Genomic DNA, 15,385 nt, shown 5'->3' on the forward strand with positions numbered 1-15,385 from the left:
GGTAATCAATAAACTGTGCACATTTTGCTCTTTGTCCTTTGGAAAATTTGAGATGAGATCACGTGGATTGAATGCAATGAGCCGGCGCTGACGCCCCCGGAAAAAAATCCGGGGTGGGGCAAATACATGGAGGGGGATTAAAGGGCACGAATGAACCACTCTGAATCGAAAAGCAACCTGTTATTTTAATTAAGGGTTACTTTCATGAAGGCAGCTTTTAAAGCATAACGAAGTTGCATAAGCTGATTCAACACTCCAAATTTTCTCGCGGAGAGGGTGTCAGAGCTTGCACGTGAAGCAAATCGTCGATGTCTTATTTGTCGAACTCTCGTTTATCCATGTAGAAATAGATTCGAGCTGACGAACAAAATCCAACGATTCCTGATGTAAAGCTAGCGCATTCATCATCCCTGAACAAGAGAACTCATCTCAAAATCTGAAAACAAGACGTAATTGCCATGCCATGAAGTGTCCATCAGTGCTGGATTCAGGAGGCAACACCCTGGCCTCTTTAGCTCAACCTGATCTGCAAAGAAGCATTTGTTTCAAGAAAGTGCATTTCGCACCTGCAGATAGCATTAAAAAGGAAGTAGTTAGTTGCTCCAGCAAGCCAGTTCTGGCTATCTTACAAATGGCTTAAAGCACTGTATTCAAACTAAGCAGTAAACTAATAAGTCACCCCTAAATCAGTTTTAATCCATTCCAGCAATCAGTCTAGTATTTATGAGCGAGAAACAATTTCATCCCTATTCTGGAATGACACGGCCAAGTCTCCACTATAAATAAACACACCCTCACGGTCAAACACGGCAAATCGACATCATTTGGGAGCTAGCTTTATCGAAAAAACCCATAAATGTTTCACAGTTACTCACAGGCATCACAAAGCTTATTTGCTATGCTTATTATAGTAGAAAATCATTTAAATATCAACATAATATCTATTGTAGCAGAACCTGTTAAGTTGATTAGTGCTACAGACACACCGTTGATATTTTGCAGATACTAAGCTCATATAATTATGAATTATAAATATGTAATCAAAATACATTGCCAGAAAAAAAGTCATTCGAATTACAAGACTTGTCTAGTTGATGAATTTGCAACAAACCCACCCCAATTAAAGTCTACAAAATAAAACATACTTGCGTTCTTCTTTTTTAAATATTAAAGATGCAAACCTGACATGCATATTGGCTAAATTCATTACTTATTATTGTTATTATATGATCCATACGGTTGTAACTTGTTTCCTTATATTTGACCGCTTATACAATAAAACTGATGATCCCCAGAGTTGTACTATTTTACCTATGCATCTGAAGCCGGACCCAATTCCATACCAATGCTAAGCATTTCTCAGATCTCACTAAAAATACAGCATGAATATGTAGATGTCGGTGTAGGGGTAAGACATATTATAAAATTAACATCCTGTAAGGCCAAGTTAATATCCTTCACAGGTACCTGCATAAGCCCATTAACTATTTGCTTAGTCAAAGCAGGATACCAGCCAAACTGTCACGTACAGCACGTTTCTTGTAACAGGTTCCCAGCCGTTTTGCTCAGCATAGAATTTTACCAAGCACTATTGTTTTCGGCTGGGCAGGGCCGTGAGACCGGGCTACGCTGCTAAGGCAGCCCTTTCAGTCCCATTTTATCAGTCAAGTCCTTTAAAGTCTGAGAATGTTTACTGAAATGAAGGAGAAATCAAGCTCCCAAAAACAACTCTGGCTTCTGTTTGCGACAAGAATCTGGGAACTTGGACAATGCGTATGTTGAAATTATCCAAGTACTTTCAAAAGACCTCTCACTCAGGTGCCAATCTTTCTGCACAACCCTGTACACGTCAAACGTGTGGGTTAAGCAATGTCCAAATGTTCATGTTCACACTTTATCATTAGCCTTGAGGCACAGCCTCGACAGACTACTCACACACCACCTTGTATTTTTATATGCTCGTGGACCAGAAGGGTTTGTCTACAATAGAACCTACGTAAGTTAAAATGACCATTCTTCAACAATATGCCTCTTCTTGACAATGTTTTAAAATTCCGAAAATCAGGAAAATGGATAAGTTATTTATTTTAGGTAACTGGGTAAGCTGATGTAACACTCCTAAACCCGGCACATTTAAACCCTTTCCTGTTATCAAATACTGTGTGAGATATTTTTGTCTACCAACTACGGTCAATCATTACAGACCTACATGAAAAAAAATGCCTCAAATCGTGGTTAAAAGAATCTTTTAAAAATTCTATGAATGTGTTGAGCAGGCCAGATAGGGCATGATTATTCAATTTTTACTTTTAGAACTATACATCTACCGCTGAGGCGACTGTTTTGTTAGTTCAAGTACGCAACGGGGCTTGTGACTGGAACAGAGAACGGCACAAGGCTCATTAAAGTTGAAATGCTCATGACTTCATGCCCTGGACTAGGTCCCCTTTGGAATGGGTGTTTTGGAGAAGCATGTACGAAGACAAGTCCGTGTCTCAAGTTCCTGAACTCTGCCGACCGATGCATTATGCTGTACACCGTCACGGCAACAAACGAAGATCCGATTCAATTTTTTTTTGGGGGGGGGAGGACAAAGTTTTCAGATTTTTTTTCAGGGGCTCCAAACTTTTGGAATTTCTACAAACAACCGTTTATGGCCTTTCTGAAAGGGAAGCTAAATTTACTGGCTTGGAATGAAAAGAAATGGAAGTCCCACAAATCACATTATTTTCACACTATTTTCGGACATAAATGTGCCCTTTTTTCTGGGGGATGCAAGGTCCCATTCCCCCAGACCAACCCGGACCAATTAACCACTTAATACTCGCATTTCACAAAAAAAATTAACCAATCCATCGGATTATCCTTCACCCGAAAACTCAGTTTCAAAAAAAGTTAAGATGTTGGCTGAATCTATAAGGCCAAACATTACACATCAATAACCTTGAGAGGTCCATTTGTACAATATTTGTGTGCTTCTTACCTAAAATTCACTTTTTACAACATTGAGACGCCCCACTAATGAAGTGATATTTGATGTACTGCAAGGTCTTTAAAGCTGTTTGCCTTTACTGATTTGCCTTAAACTGGTTACGCTATTTGCTGGAATTCAAGGTAAAGTCCTTTGGCTACACCTCTATGGTTGTTTTTGTGTACCTGGCCATCAACTCAAGCTGTGGCTTCTCCTAGCTTCAGATTGATATACAAGCCTTTGATATTCAGAGAAAATGGAAAAATGTTTATCCTTACATTTACCACACTTTAAATTTTTTGATATTCCTGGGAAAGAATGCTGACCCATGTTAAGTTTAAGCTGTGAAAGCCAGAAAGCATTACAAACTCTCGGAGCTGATGCAGGAGACAGCACATAGGTTTAGAAAAACTTTTAGAAAACAAGGCTTGGGTCCAGTCTGGTCATGCCACTAGTTTTCCAAGATCAGGGATTCAAATTTACGGTTTCGACCTGTTCTGGATCAGGGACTTGATGGCATCACTCCCTCAGACCACGTGTACGTGGTGCATTGGCTCGTCAAGGTATGCATCCACGATCCGTAGCGTCACCAGCACTAGTTCTCTGACGCTCCGCGACGTTCGAGGGTCACTGTCCAGTTCACGGAGAATTTTCAACCCATCTTCTTTCTCCAAAAGCTTGCAATATTTTGATGCTGTCATACAAAAAGCCCAAACCAACTCTGATGAATATTCATCAAAGGATTTGAAGGTCAGCAGCATTAGTGTGGGAAAATTTATCCATATTATCAAACCATCTATGGTAATGAAAACCAAATGAGGGAATTTTCTTTTGGGAAAAAATTATCAAAGTTGGAAAACTGCCCTGCAGCCCGTCACTGCAGTCAGAAGTATTCAAAGAGATGTCAGCCAGTCAGACTCAAAGTCCAACCAGACTAAATCCAAACTCACGTGAGACTGTACAGAGATTTGCCAGTGCCCAGACTGCCCACTTCTGCACCACAGGTGTGTGGAAAACCGTCAGGAGCCGTAGGATTGGCCCAAAAGACCTAAAAATAGAAGAACAGTGCTATTCATTACTTCGTTTACTGGCTGTCACAGTCTTCAACCCCTGAAACCCATTCGAGCTGCACTTTTTTGTTGGATAGAGTTGACACATGCACACACACTGTAAAAGCCTTTGACAAAATGCCATGTGGATTGACAGCCCTTTTGAGAATGGTGGATTCCTGACAAGAAATTGGACCCTCTGTCTTGTGAACAATCAGGTAATTCTGGTTTCTGAAATAGTACCCAGGTTTATGTCAGTGTCTAAGGTTGTCTCTGAAAATTGGCTTCAAGATTCAGACATGGCCAAATCTTTTGCTGAAATGCATCCATGCATTTGTAACTACAAAAGACCTGGATGTTGCTCCAGAAACAAGATTTGGATGCAGCCTGTTTATTCAAAGTTAAATATCACGATACAGATTTTCTTTATTCTAATGCTGTATCCCTGTGCTGCAGCCAGCAGTTGAATCCATCATAAGTCTTTTTGCAAGCCAGGTCCCAAGTCCTTTTACAAGTCCAATCACAAGTAACAGAATGAACAATGATAGGGGTATGCTTCTGTCACATTTCACTTGAATAGCTCACGACCTGGCTTATGACCTGAATGGACATCCAGGGACTTATGATGGACTTGGCTAAGCCCTGTCCACAGCACAGCTTGATTATAATACCATATATGATGTGTCATTATACCCCTTGTTGACAACCTGTTACTGTCTTTCCTTCACCTGTAGTTGATATTTCTTTGCGTGTTCAGCTCCCAAGAAGAGATGGCATTGCTCATCAGGTCCAGGACATCGCATCGTCGTGGATGAGAGATCGTCCATGCCTCGGGGCCATCTGCAGCAATGTGAGACAGAGTGCCTGCCGCATTGTAGCTCACCTCAATCCCATCGCTAAAGTTTTCCAGCAGCTCCCTGATTGGACCAAGCAAAAGGTAAACTCTGACTTCAGAGACCTCATCTTTAATTACGACCTACATTGAATCCCACCAAGGTTTGTTGATTGTGTTATCATTCCTTACCTGTCTCTTTGGGTTTTAATCTACATTCTTTTACAGGTGTTTTCTCCCTGCTAAACTGTAGTGTAACATGCTTCTTGCAATCTAGGCTTGTAAGCTTTAGTGCCTTGGGTGTTTTATAGGAATCATTTGTTTTATCACCAGAAGTAATCAATCACCATTAAAGATAGCAATACACATAGAAAGTTGAACAAAGAGTTGAAAAATGGCCTCTTGAAAGTCCGCATTGGGTTTTCTTTTCCATCCCACTCACAAATAGTTGCATTTTGGTTAGCTGCCATCTAATGTGACCCTAAGCGTACTTACATGAACACCGGGGCATACTTGAGCAGCTGCTTCCTGAGTTTTGGGACCTCGGCTACGTTGCCAATCAACCCCATCATATTCCTCAGAAGCTCTGGCTTGTTTGGAAAGGTCTGGTATCACAAATAAATTGAACAAAATAGAAACAGTCCATAATTTCCCCCAGGCTTTAACAAGATGTGTAAGGTGTCCCCCCCCCCCAGAAGGGAAACCACAAACAGGGGAAGAACATAACAGGGCTGTGAGCAGGTGTTGTGGTAAAGTTTATCACAAGTCCTGCCATAAATCCAGTCACAACTTCTGTCACAAGACAATTCATTTGTAACAGGGTGAACAATGACAAAGGCATGCTTTTACTGGAACGCTTGTGACCTGGCTTATGATGGAAATGCAGTGACGTGACAGTTAATTAAGGCTATTAAGCTGTTCACAGATATCTTGGATGAATTTCTAAGGTCATGCATCACTCATTTCCATTGCCCTGAAAAACTTGCATGTAAAACCTTCCAGGGACAAGGTTTTTTTACATGCCAACCAAACAGCTTGCCTTGATGAACAATGAATTCTGACAGGGGTCAACTTAATTTAAACATTCACAGACAAAACATATCACAGGTATATTTTCAAGGATACCTCTTGTTGAAAGAGATGAATTTTGAAAATGATTAAGACTGTCAATTCTTTAAGATTTCCAGCTTCAAGAAGCAACATAATACATGCCGCGCATTTGGTGAGTATGGATTGCTCATTACTTGGAAGGGTTCCAGTCAAGGGTACAAGTGGTCAAGTTGTCTAAAATTCCACTCACCTCTCTGCATTTCAGGAACAGCTCCATCCCACTGCCGTCCAAAAACATCTCACAGTTGTCTCCGGTTTCGTCTGCTTCGACACAAAAAATTTTGATCATTCTAGAAATACCCATTGCCAGCATCTTTCCAATTAAACAGGAACATTGCTCCTTCCTGGATTTCATATGTGAATTAATTGGAAAACCAATGTCACTGAAGGACAACTATACTCCATCTTGCCTCGTGCAGGATGGTATGCAGTATAATGGATGGCCCACAATACACTTAAACCAGAAGGCCCTCTTCACTCTTGTATTCACAGGTTATTCCATTCTGGGCAGAGTTACCAAACATACACCTACCTGTCTCCCATTTGCATAGCTCTTGGCAAGAGAAGAACTTGGGCCAATCCTTACACCCATGTACAAACCTAACACCAATGTATAAATCTGCCTAACACAGAAATCCTTTCTTAGAAAAAGCTGATTTCCAGGTAAAATATTATGCATGGCATATTCCTTTTGCCTGGTGCTGAGCTGATTTTCACGTAGTATGGAAATGTGATGAGCTAAATTTTCAGCTTGACCAAAATATGACACTAGAGCCCACTCCGTGCAAAAACTGTAGCATTTTGAGTTCTGATCAACAGTTCCATCTCTTAACTTTTACAGTGTGTTCTTTGCTTTGCTATGCTTTGCTTAACCAGTTCTGCTTCAGGCCAAATCGATGGAGGCTCTCTTGAGTGCCTCAGGGTATAACAACTTTGATTCCTGTGGGAGAGGGAAGGGACAGGTTGGAAGGGTTACCCACCTGTTACATTCCATAATGTGCTCCAAGCAGTTTCCATAACCTCATCGCACCTATTCTTCTCCAGGCGATCTCTGATCAACTGCAGCATACACTGATCACAAGAAAGAAACAGCACACAGGATTCTCAGGGTTCTTTGTGAACAGTTGTGATTGTGACGTTTGCTATGAGTTCTTACTGTTCTGCAGAGGTTAACTTACTTGGTTTCAGTTATCTTTGAGCTTCGTGATGGCTATCCGTAGTCTACCCTAACCTCCAAACCATGAGTTTTTGCTGAACTCAACATGACAAATAAGAGCATTCCACATACATAAACCTTTGCATCTGAGACTACTCGGACCTTTATTTTGATTACTTCTAGCACCCAAACCAGTGTTTGCTCACCCTCTGCATGATACACAATAGAGGTGTCTATCCATCAACATCTCCACCTCAGAACTGTTTGGTATCGGTGAACTCAGACTTTCAACTTAATTATCCCTCGTCTCCCAGTCTGCCGTTTGTGCACTCTCCAAATAACACATGATGATGGTGCACATCTATCATTTGTTGCATCTGAGACACACCAGTGTTGCAGTCGAGACCTGGAAGTCCGAGACTGAGACCGAGACCAAGACCTGATGGTCCAAGACCGAGACTGAGACCTTAAAGTCTGAGACCGAGACCTTAACCGAGACCTTGTATGTAAAATATGCAATAAAAGATTTGAAAAAGCGTTACAAATACAAGTATCATCTGCAACAAAGGGAATTACAACTTTTTATTGACATCAAGACAGCTTCCTTGTAGACCTAAAACATTACTTAAGTTAATTAACAATGCCGCTGGTTGCTGCCTCACTATACAACACGTAGTTCATGCATTTGGCAACCTCATTCCATGCAGGTTTACATGTCAAGTATTGGGAAACGGGGTTGTATCGTATACTGTACGTTCATATGACAGCAACACTACTGTACAGTCTACATACGATCACGAGTAGAGTCGGGTGTAATCTATTCTGCACAATGAGTGCAAGTTCACGTTTGTATACAATATTGGCGGTCTGGATACCGATGACAGCAAACTACCAAGACCACAGGGTACCGAGACCAGGAAAAAAACAGTCTCGATGTCTCGAGACCTACAACACTGAGACACACTTATTTGGTTCCTGTGACCTCTGAACCTTACCTTGATTATTCCTAGCCTCCCAACCAGCAGTTTTTGCTCGCCTTCGACATGGCACACGATGGAGTTGCACATGTGGACGTAGATACGCTGCAGGAGACCCCGTGGGTCCTCGGTCAGGGCTAGCTTTACCAGGTTGGTCACCACCCGCTCAAACTGCCAGGTGAACTCCTCAGGGATGCGGAAGTTGAAGAGGGTAAGGCCACAGTTCTGGAGGAGGGTGATACTGTCTGTGATTGTCTCTATGGCATCCAGAAGGCAGGTGATGATTGCTCTGTAAAGATAGTGTGAAGCTTCATGTAGAAAGGTTTTGCACTTCATCAGTAGTGCCATGGATTCAAATGATACCATGACTGTTAAAGACCATTCTAGGAAATTCCCTGAGCTTCACACTTAAAGCTGCTTTTAACCCTCACCCTTCCAGATCCTTCAAAATCCTTCCAAATTTTTTGGAGACTTTGCAAGAAAGTTGATGCCCTGGGAAAAGTTAATTACAAAGAAAGGGCCAGCGATTTCCAGCACAGGCTTTGGAAGGGTTCAGGACAGCTCCTCTCAAACCTGCTGACGGCCACTTACTGTTTATGGTGTATACTGAGACGATCGCTGTATGTTCCCCGAGTAAGATGGTAGAGAGAGGCACTGCAGGAAAGAGAAATTCCAGTCTTGTTGCATGGATCCGTATCAGTAATCATACACAAAGAGAACAAGGACGTGAGTTGGTTTGAAAGAATGAAACATCTGCCTACCAGGTCTGCTTTCTGAGATACATTTGACTTGACTAAGCACTAACCACCCTCGTTTCTATGAAGTGCTGCATTTACCAATGTCTTTGCATTACACTGCCATCTATTAAAATGGTTGTCACATGTTGAGGTCATAGAGAAAGTCAGGGTTTTTCTGTCCTTCTCTCCTTTTTGGTTCGTGAGCTTACCTGGCTGATACTTGTATCTGATTATCCCTCGGATGGTACCTCATTGCAGCTAGTATGAACTATGGAGAGAAGTCATTGGAAAAGTTATACAATTTGTTGCTGCTTCCTTGTTTGTTACTAATCCCTCTTGCCCCCCCGCAAGGTCTGCTTCCACCTATTGCAATGAAACTGCAAAGTCAGGGCAAGATTTCTGCAAGGAATTGCAAGCTGGAGCACGATCCGATGCCCCACTCACCCACCGTGAAGAATGCACTGAAGAGGGACAACTCTCATGTTGCCATGGAAAAGCTTGCCCCCAAATACATGTGCAGAACGTTGGAATAAGTCTGGGTACCAGATATCATTCATACTCAACTTTACAACAGGACCTGGCAAAATACTTTAAGCAAAACACTGTCGACTTGTGTGCCCCAAGTTGTGGCTGCATCCAAATCTCTTGTTGAGAGCTAGGTCTAGGTCTTTCGCTTCATTGGAAATGCGTGGAGACGCGTAGACAAGAGACCTAGCCGTAGCTCTGGAAGCCCGTTCCGGACACGGCCTCTGACTCAACTGATGCATTGTAATCAGGTGCCAAATTGAAACTCCCCTAGTTTGATACAACAAATTCACTAACTTCGTCATTTTCTGAAAAAGAGCAACACGTTGCTTTAATGAGATAGCTACTATGCCTGCCTTTTGTTGAACTAAAAGTGGTTTCAAATTCAGACAAGGAAACGATTCAGCTGATCTTTACGTATCCAAAATAGTTTTATCTCTGGGTGAGACTTCAAAGAGACAAGCTTTCCAGTGACATACCTCTACTGCTTTGGAAGGTTTCAGGCACTCCACAGCCCGAAGCAAATCAAAGTAACCATTCAAGCCTTCAAGGAGAAATGGTTTTCGCTTTAGGTAGACATCAATGGAATTAAGGATGTGTTCTTCTGTAAATATCCCTGCAACCTGAAAAATGGAGGAGAAAAACACGTTATTTTCAACAGCAAAATGAAGTAAATGTTCTGTATATGAACATTTTCTAATGACAAATAGTGGAGAAACTTCAATGTGTGAAGAGGGCCCAAGCATGAGATAGAAAAAGGCTGTCTTTGTTCCTCCATGTTCAATCTTCCCATTGATGTGCAAATGCTCCCCTTGGATTTGGATGGAATTTGCCAGATCGGAGCTCAGTGCTTAATTTGGATAGATTCCACTGGGTTTGAATGGATGTTGATAATTTTGGACGGGTCTGAAAGGATTTTGTTTCACTTGGGAGAATTTTGTTGGATTTTGATTGATTTTTTAAATTCAGACAGCTACAAAAGGCTTCTGTTTGCCTTAAAAAGAAATCTGTTGGATTCTTTAGATTTGGATTTCAGTGGATTCCTGTGCATTGTTACTCACCCTAAGAGCAGGCAGTTGATCTGCCTCACTCTCCTCCAGACCCTCCAGGCCAAGCACCCCCAGGAACTCCAGCGGTTTGGGTAAGCCCCTCAGGCCGGGGATGCAGCTTCTCACCCTCACCACATCCCCCTCTGCCTCCACCGGCTGCTGCAGCTGCTGCGGTGGCAGTTGCAAAACTGCTGCTGCTCCTGCAGCACCTCCTGTTGGGCTTGTCTCCATCTCATCCATGGCCGCTTCTTGCTCGGGCTCGGACTGCCCCTTCGAATCCCTCACAATCTCTCTGTCTTTTTTTGGAGGATGCAGAGGAGGAGATGATGGTGGGGATGAACTGGCTGGTACTGGATGAAGCGCATCTCTAACAGAAATACCAACAAATTAGAGTTTAATAATTTGGTTAGGACCAAGACTGAAGTAAAGTCCTTCACAAGTCTTGTTGCAAGTAACAAGAAGAACAGTGACACTGAAGTGCTTCTTGATTGCTATTCTCTGAACAACTTGTGGCTTGTTATCGTAAGACTAGATGATTTGTGAAGTACTTGCAAGGACTTTGAGGACTCAAGATACTTTCAACTACAGCAGCAGTTAAGATCACCCTACACAAAAGGGACTACCTAACCATGGCACATTTGAGAGCCTGTATTATGAACATAACTTGTATCACTCACTATTCATAAAAATACTAAACTCGTGGGTATTCGTTTACTTATCAACAGGAGCACCAAGTACCAGACTAATTTGCTAAAGGACGTATGTACCAAAAAACCCATATTGTGGACTTGATGATAAAGATGCTTTGCAGTCTTCATGTAGGCTACTGCAAAAGTCAGTCAAAAACTAGTCACTGAGTAACAGGAAAAGTGAAGGACTATGATCCTTCACATAGCCAAAATACAAAATATGCAGCGCACTTAAAACTTGCTCACCGTTGTCGTTCTGTCTTCTTGTTCTCGTAAGTGTTTCCGGAAATGTCCAGGGAAACAAGATGCTGTAAACTTTTGACTAGCCTTCGCAAGTATTTATTCGTTAGTGAAACTCGTAGCTGGGTGTGAACAATAGAGATATCTAAATGTCTGGAAGATAAAAAAAGATACATTACTTCTTAAACAATTCCTGATTGGGCTTATAGTGGAAGCGAAACTGTTCAACTTGTTGTACAAAAGAAACCTAAGTCTACTAAAGCGAAGAACCTTGTATATTATAAAGTTATATTCCAGAGGGAATACTTTTTTTCTGAGATTCAAAACTATATCCGCTCCGAGCTGAAGTGCACCCCAATTGGCAAAAGAAGGACAGGTGGTTACAAGCGGCTTCTTGCATGTGTTCTGCGTGAACGCAAAGACAATGTAAAGACTATACAATCAATAAATTAGTTATGAGTACTCGGCACACTCCCGCGTCAAACGTGCATATACTTACGCGCCCCATGGTGCACCTATGCAGTGAGTACCAAAAAAAACCCTGCCCTCTTTCGTTCCACTCGGAGCTGACTGGCCCTACTCCGACTATTTTACACAAACACAAACTTGATGCTGACTTAACTATAGAAAGCTTTCAGTAATTTCAACAAAATTGGAAGGATTTTAAAAAAATTTATACTGCCGTTACCTCAGCTGTGTTAGATTGCATAAGTAGTCTAGGCTGCTGTCAACCAGCATACAGTCATGCAGTACGAGTGACCGAAGCTGGCCACAAAGTGGTTTCAAAAACAGCAGGTCTCCATTCCGCACAATGCCTGATACATCTAGGGACACCAGATTAACCAGCTGCTTCACCAGGCAGTGGAGCTGTGTGCTACTGAGTTCAGTGAAGCTGATGTTCAGTACCCGCAGATTCTCTAGTGGGAACTCAAAGCGGGGGAGCCCATAGCTGGCCAGGAGGGGGGCATCCCCACTCAGGTCCAGCACCCGGAGGGCCGTCTGCCGGATCAGGTCTGGCAGGCAGGCTGAGGTCAGCTTGGCACAGTTAGCCAGGCTGAGCTCCAGCAAGCGGTGGCGGGCCAGGTGCGCCACAGCCCGGTCGGAGATGTCGGACCGGCTCAGGTCCACCTGCTGCAGGCTGGCCTGCTTTGTGTTGCAGAACACCCCGACGAAGCCGTCTAGCTTTGATGAAGCCAGCCCCCGCCTGCAAACTTTGGCCAGAAACATGTCGGCCATGTTGGCGGGAATGATCACGTCCGGGTGCAGGGCCTGGGGTGTTTGGCTACCATTGCTGGTATGGCACAACGTCTCGACATGAGTGATACAGAAGTCCACCAACAGGTCCAAAAGCCTGGGGGGTACTGTCAAGGGTGGAGCACTAACAGCCATACTAACACTTCATGTTCTCATCACACTATGGACCTTCAACAATAGCATGTGAAATGTTAAAAAACAAAGTGTACATTATAGCCATCATCTGTGAGCACTTTCTTATTTTTAAAAATTTTGGCACTGAATACGGGCAATTCACAATAGTGCGCCTCCAAAAGTTTGGAACATGCTGGCCACTCACAAATGCACACTGGGTCGACAGATTTTGAGCATAATGATTGGCCAGTGCATTGTAAACTCTTGGTAGTGCACCACTGTGAAACCCCAGTATTGATTCCACATACACATTGTTAATAAATTTATCCTTTGTGACCAAGTGATTATATGGCAAAGTATTTAAGGTGAGTGTTAACTTTCACTAGCCCCCTAGGTGTACAAAGGCCAGCAAAAGGTATTTATTAGGACTGGTTCCGGGTTTAATATATATTACATTAAAAAAAGCAGCAAATGTGTCACCAGTTAAGAGTCCTGACAGGCTTCTGCTGCTGTATCGGCATGGGACTTGAACATGTGCTATCATCTACATCTGGGTTCTATGCTTACATTACCATTGTTTTACCACAAGATGAATTTCAGCCGGAGTGAAATTTTAGACTTTCTCCACAAAAACCTCTAAAGCCAGGAATCACAAGAAGGAAAATTACATGTCCTCCAATTTCCATGTAATTTTGCATTTGAAAATATGAAAGCAAACTACTGCAACTTGTTTAGGAGGAGGAAACACTCTTTAAATCTACAACTCTAACCTGTTGATCTAACCACAATCATGCAATGGTTTCATGGGTGACTCATTGCACCACGCAACCATCCACTCTACTCTAAACTAGGGGGGGGGAGGCATAGGTCACGGTGTAGGCCTAGCTTATGGCAGCAAATTACACTTCATGAAAGACGTTTAAATTGTGGATAATTGTTAAAGGCTGATGAGTGAGTAAAGTTTGCAAATTTTGTTATGCGTGATTCCTGCACTTAGGGTCTCTCAGTCAAACTTTCCAAGGCTAGGCGGCATTATGGAGGCCTAGGCCCTACGTGTACGTGATTATAAAATATAAGCATGTAGGTAGGATTACTAATCACGTTTTTATCGTCATCATGGGCGATCCAACATCCAAGGAGACAATCAGTGACAATGGAGGAAGTTGATTGAATAGGTTGTCAGTGTCAGGGTTTAAACGTCAACGAACCCTTCGTGCGGCAAATACATCTGCAAGAAATTCTGCTGAAAAACTCAAATACCTGATAACAATTTGCAAATATGCACCGACAATTTACTGCCTGACATGACGTACACCTAGCGGGGGAAGTCCTGCATACTAGTACATATACGTCTACGCATTGTTGATACTCCCTGAGTTTTGCGATGGACGTTAGAGGGCGCTATGCATATTTGGCTAGGGTTATTTATGTCTGCCGTTGCACTACACCAAGTACGCGCCCTCAGAAAACAGTGCAAAATCGGGCCGAAATAGCCGCGCCGCCTGTTGACTCTAGTGAAGCAGTTGGCCTCCATTTTTTCACAGGAAATTCAAGATTATGGCCAGCAGATCCTTTTTCGTTTCAATTTTATGGGGGTTAGCCACGAAAAAATTTTTATTCACCTTTTCCCGAAGATCCTCCAAAATAGTAGTAAACATATGCGCTCAGCTCTGAATGTAGCCGCCCGACTCCACTCCAAAAGAGGCGCGCAATTTTGGGCGTTTTGTGAAAGAAATACCCCGAAATGGAAAACTGTCAGTCCCAAATTTGGGATTTATAGAAATGTTTTTATGATCCCTCCTGATCATGGCATATCTTATTGTAAACATCCCGTGGGATCACAAAATATTGACGAGCTCTCGCGCAGAAATACAACGATTTGGTGAAATGCACCCATAGACCTTACAAGATTTTAATACTCATGAAAAATGGTATCTATCGGTATTGAACTTAACTCCGTCGTCTACGGGCGCCCCTATTTCTATGGTGTTCTATAGCAGCCAAATGTGCATCGCGTCGTCCCGTCGCCCAGACGCGACGCCACGACAGCTCTGTTGCGTTGCGTCGTGCTGTCGCGTCCTGGCGTCGCCTCCTTTCAAATAACTTTTAATTTTATGTTGCGTATAATGCATTGTGTCGCACCGTCATGACGTGGTGTCGTGACGTTGCGTCGTGCCGTCGACCCGTCGCGTCGCAGCGTCAACCTGTGGCGTCGTCGCCTCAGCCAGCGTCGTGTAGTCGCGTCGTACCGTCGCCGCTTGGCGTCGTGCCGTCGCCGCTTGGCGTCGTGCCGTCGCATTCTGCTCCCGCCATTGCCTCATAACTGGTGGAAATCGGGAGGGTTAAGTTCAGTTTTCATTTTTCATGATCAAATCTTTTAGGCCCTATGGGTGCATTCCACCAAATCGTTGGATTCCTGGGCGAGAGCTCATTCATATTTTATAATCCCACGGGGGCTTTTACAATAAGACATACTGTAATCAGGAGGGATCATGGAAACATTTCTATAAATTCCGAATTGGGACTGATCGTTTCCACCTTGGGGTATTTCTTTCACAAAAAGCCCCAAATTGCGGACCTATTTTGGATTGAGCCGAGCGGCTACATTCAGAGCTGAGTACATACTACTCTTTGGGGGGGGGGGTTTCTTCGGGGACAGGTGAATAAAAAAAATTCACATGG

The 15,385-nt window shown here is 43.0% G+C and overlaps 1 protein-coding gene across 2 annotated transcripts; it reads right to left on the reverse strand.

Moving 5' to 3' along the window:
* Positions 1–663: 663 nt before the first annotated feature.
* zer1 (zyg-11 related cell cycle regulator) lies at positions 664–14,066 on the reverse strand. 2 transcript variants are annotated; one of them, XM_022228601.2, is made up of 14 exons: positions 13,964–14,066; positions 12,024–12,757; positions 11,342–11,488; positions 10,419–10,773; positions 9,837–9,980; positions 9,042–9,100; positions 8,687–8,749; positions 8,114–8,384; positions 6,943–7,033; positions 6,153–6,223; positions 5,348–5,457; positions 4,749–4,937; positions 3,922–4,019; positions 664–3,665 (listed from the first exon to the last, which is right to left on the reverse strand). In XM_022228601.2, exons 2-14 carry the CDS (start codon positions 12,722–12,724, stop codon positions 3,499–3,501), a joined length of 2,466 nt encoding a protein of 821 aa, XP_022084293.2. In that variant the 5' UTR covers positions 12,725–12,757; positions 13,964–14,066; the 3' UTR covers positions 664–3,498. The 2 variants fall into 2 exon arrangements, with proteins under 2 accessions (XP_022084293.2, XP_022084295.2); XM_022228603.2 differs by having other exon boundaries at positions 13,805–14,060.
* Positions 14,067–15,385: the final 1,319 nt, after the last annotated feature.

The sequence above is a fragment of the Acanthaster planci genome, linkage group LG11, assembly GCF_054643075.1.
Source record: "Acanthaster planci isolate LZ-2023a linkage group LG11, COTS_SCS, whole genome shotgun sequence".
Taxonomy (NCBI): Eukaryota; Metazoa; Echinodermata; class Asteroidea; order Valvatida; family Acanthasteridae; genus Acanthaster; species Acanthaster planci.

Coding starts and splice junctions, on each gene's coding strand:
- zer1 (XM_022228601.2), bottom strand. CDS start 12,724: ATGGCTGTTAGTGCTCCACCCTTGACAGTACCCCCCAGGCTTTTGGAC. Junction 11,489..12,023: donor TGCAATCTAACACAGCTGAG/GTAACGGCAGTA, acceptor TTTATCTTCCAG/ACATTTAGATATCTCTATTG. Junction 8,750..9,041: donor CAGATACAAGTATCAGCCAG/GTAAGCTCACGA, acceptor TCTTTCCTGCAG/TGCCTCTCTCTACCATCTTA.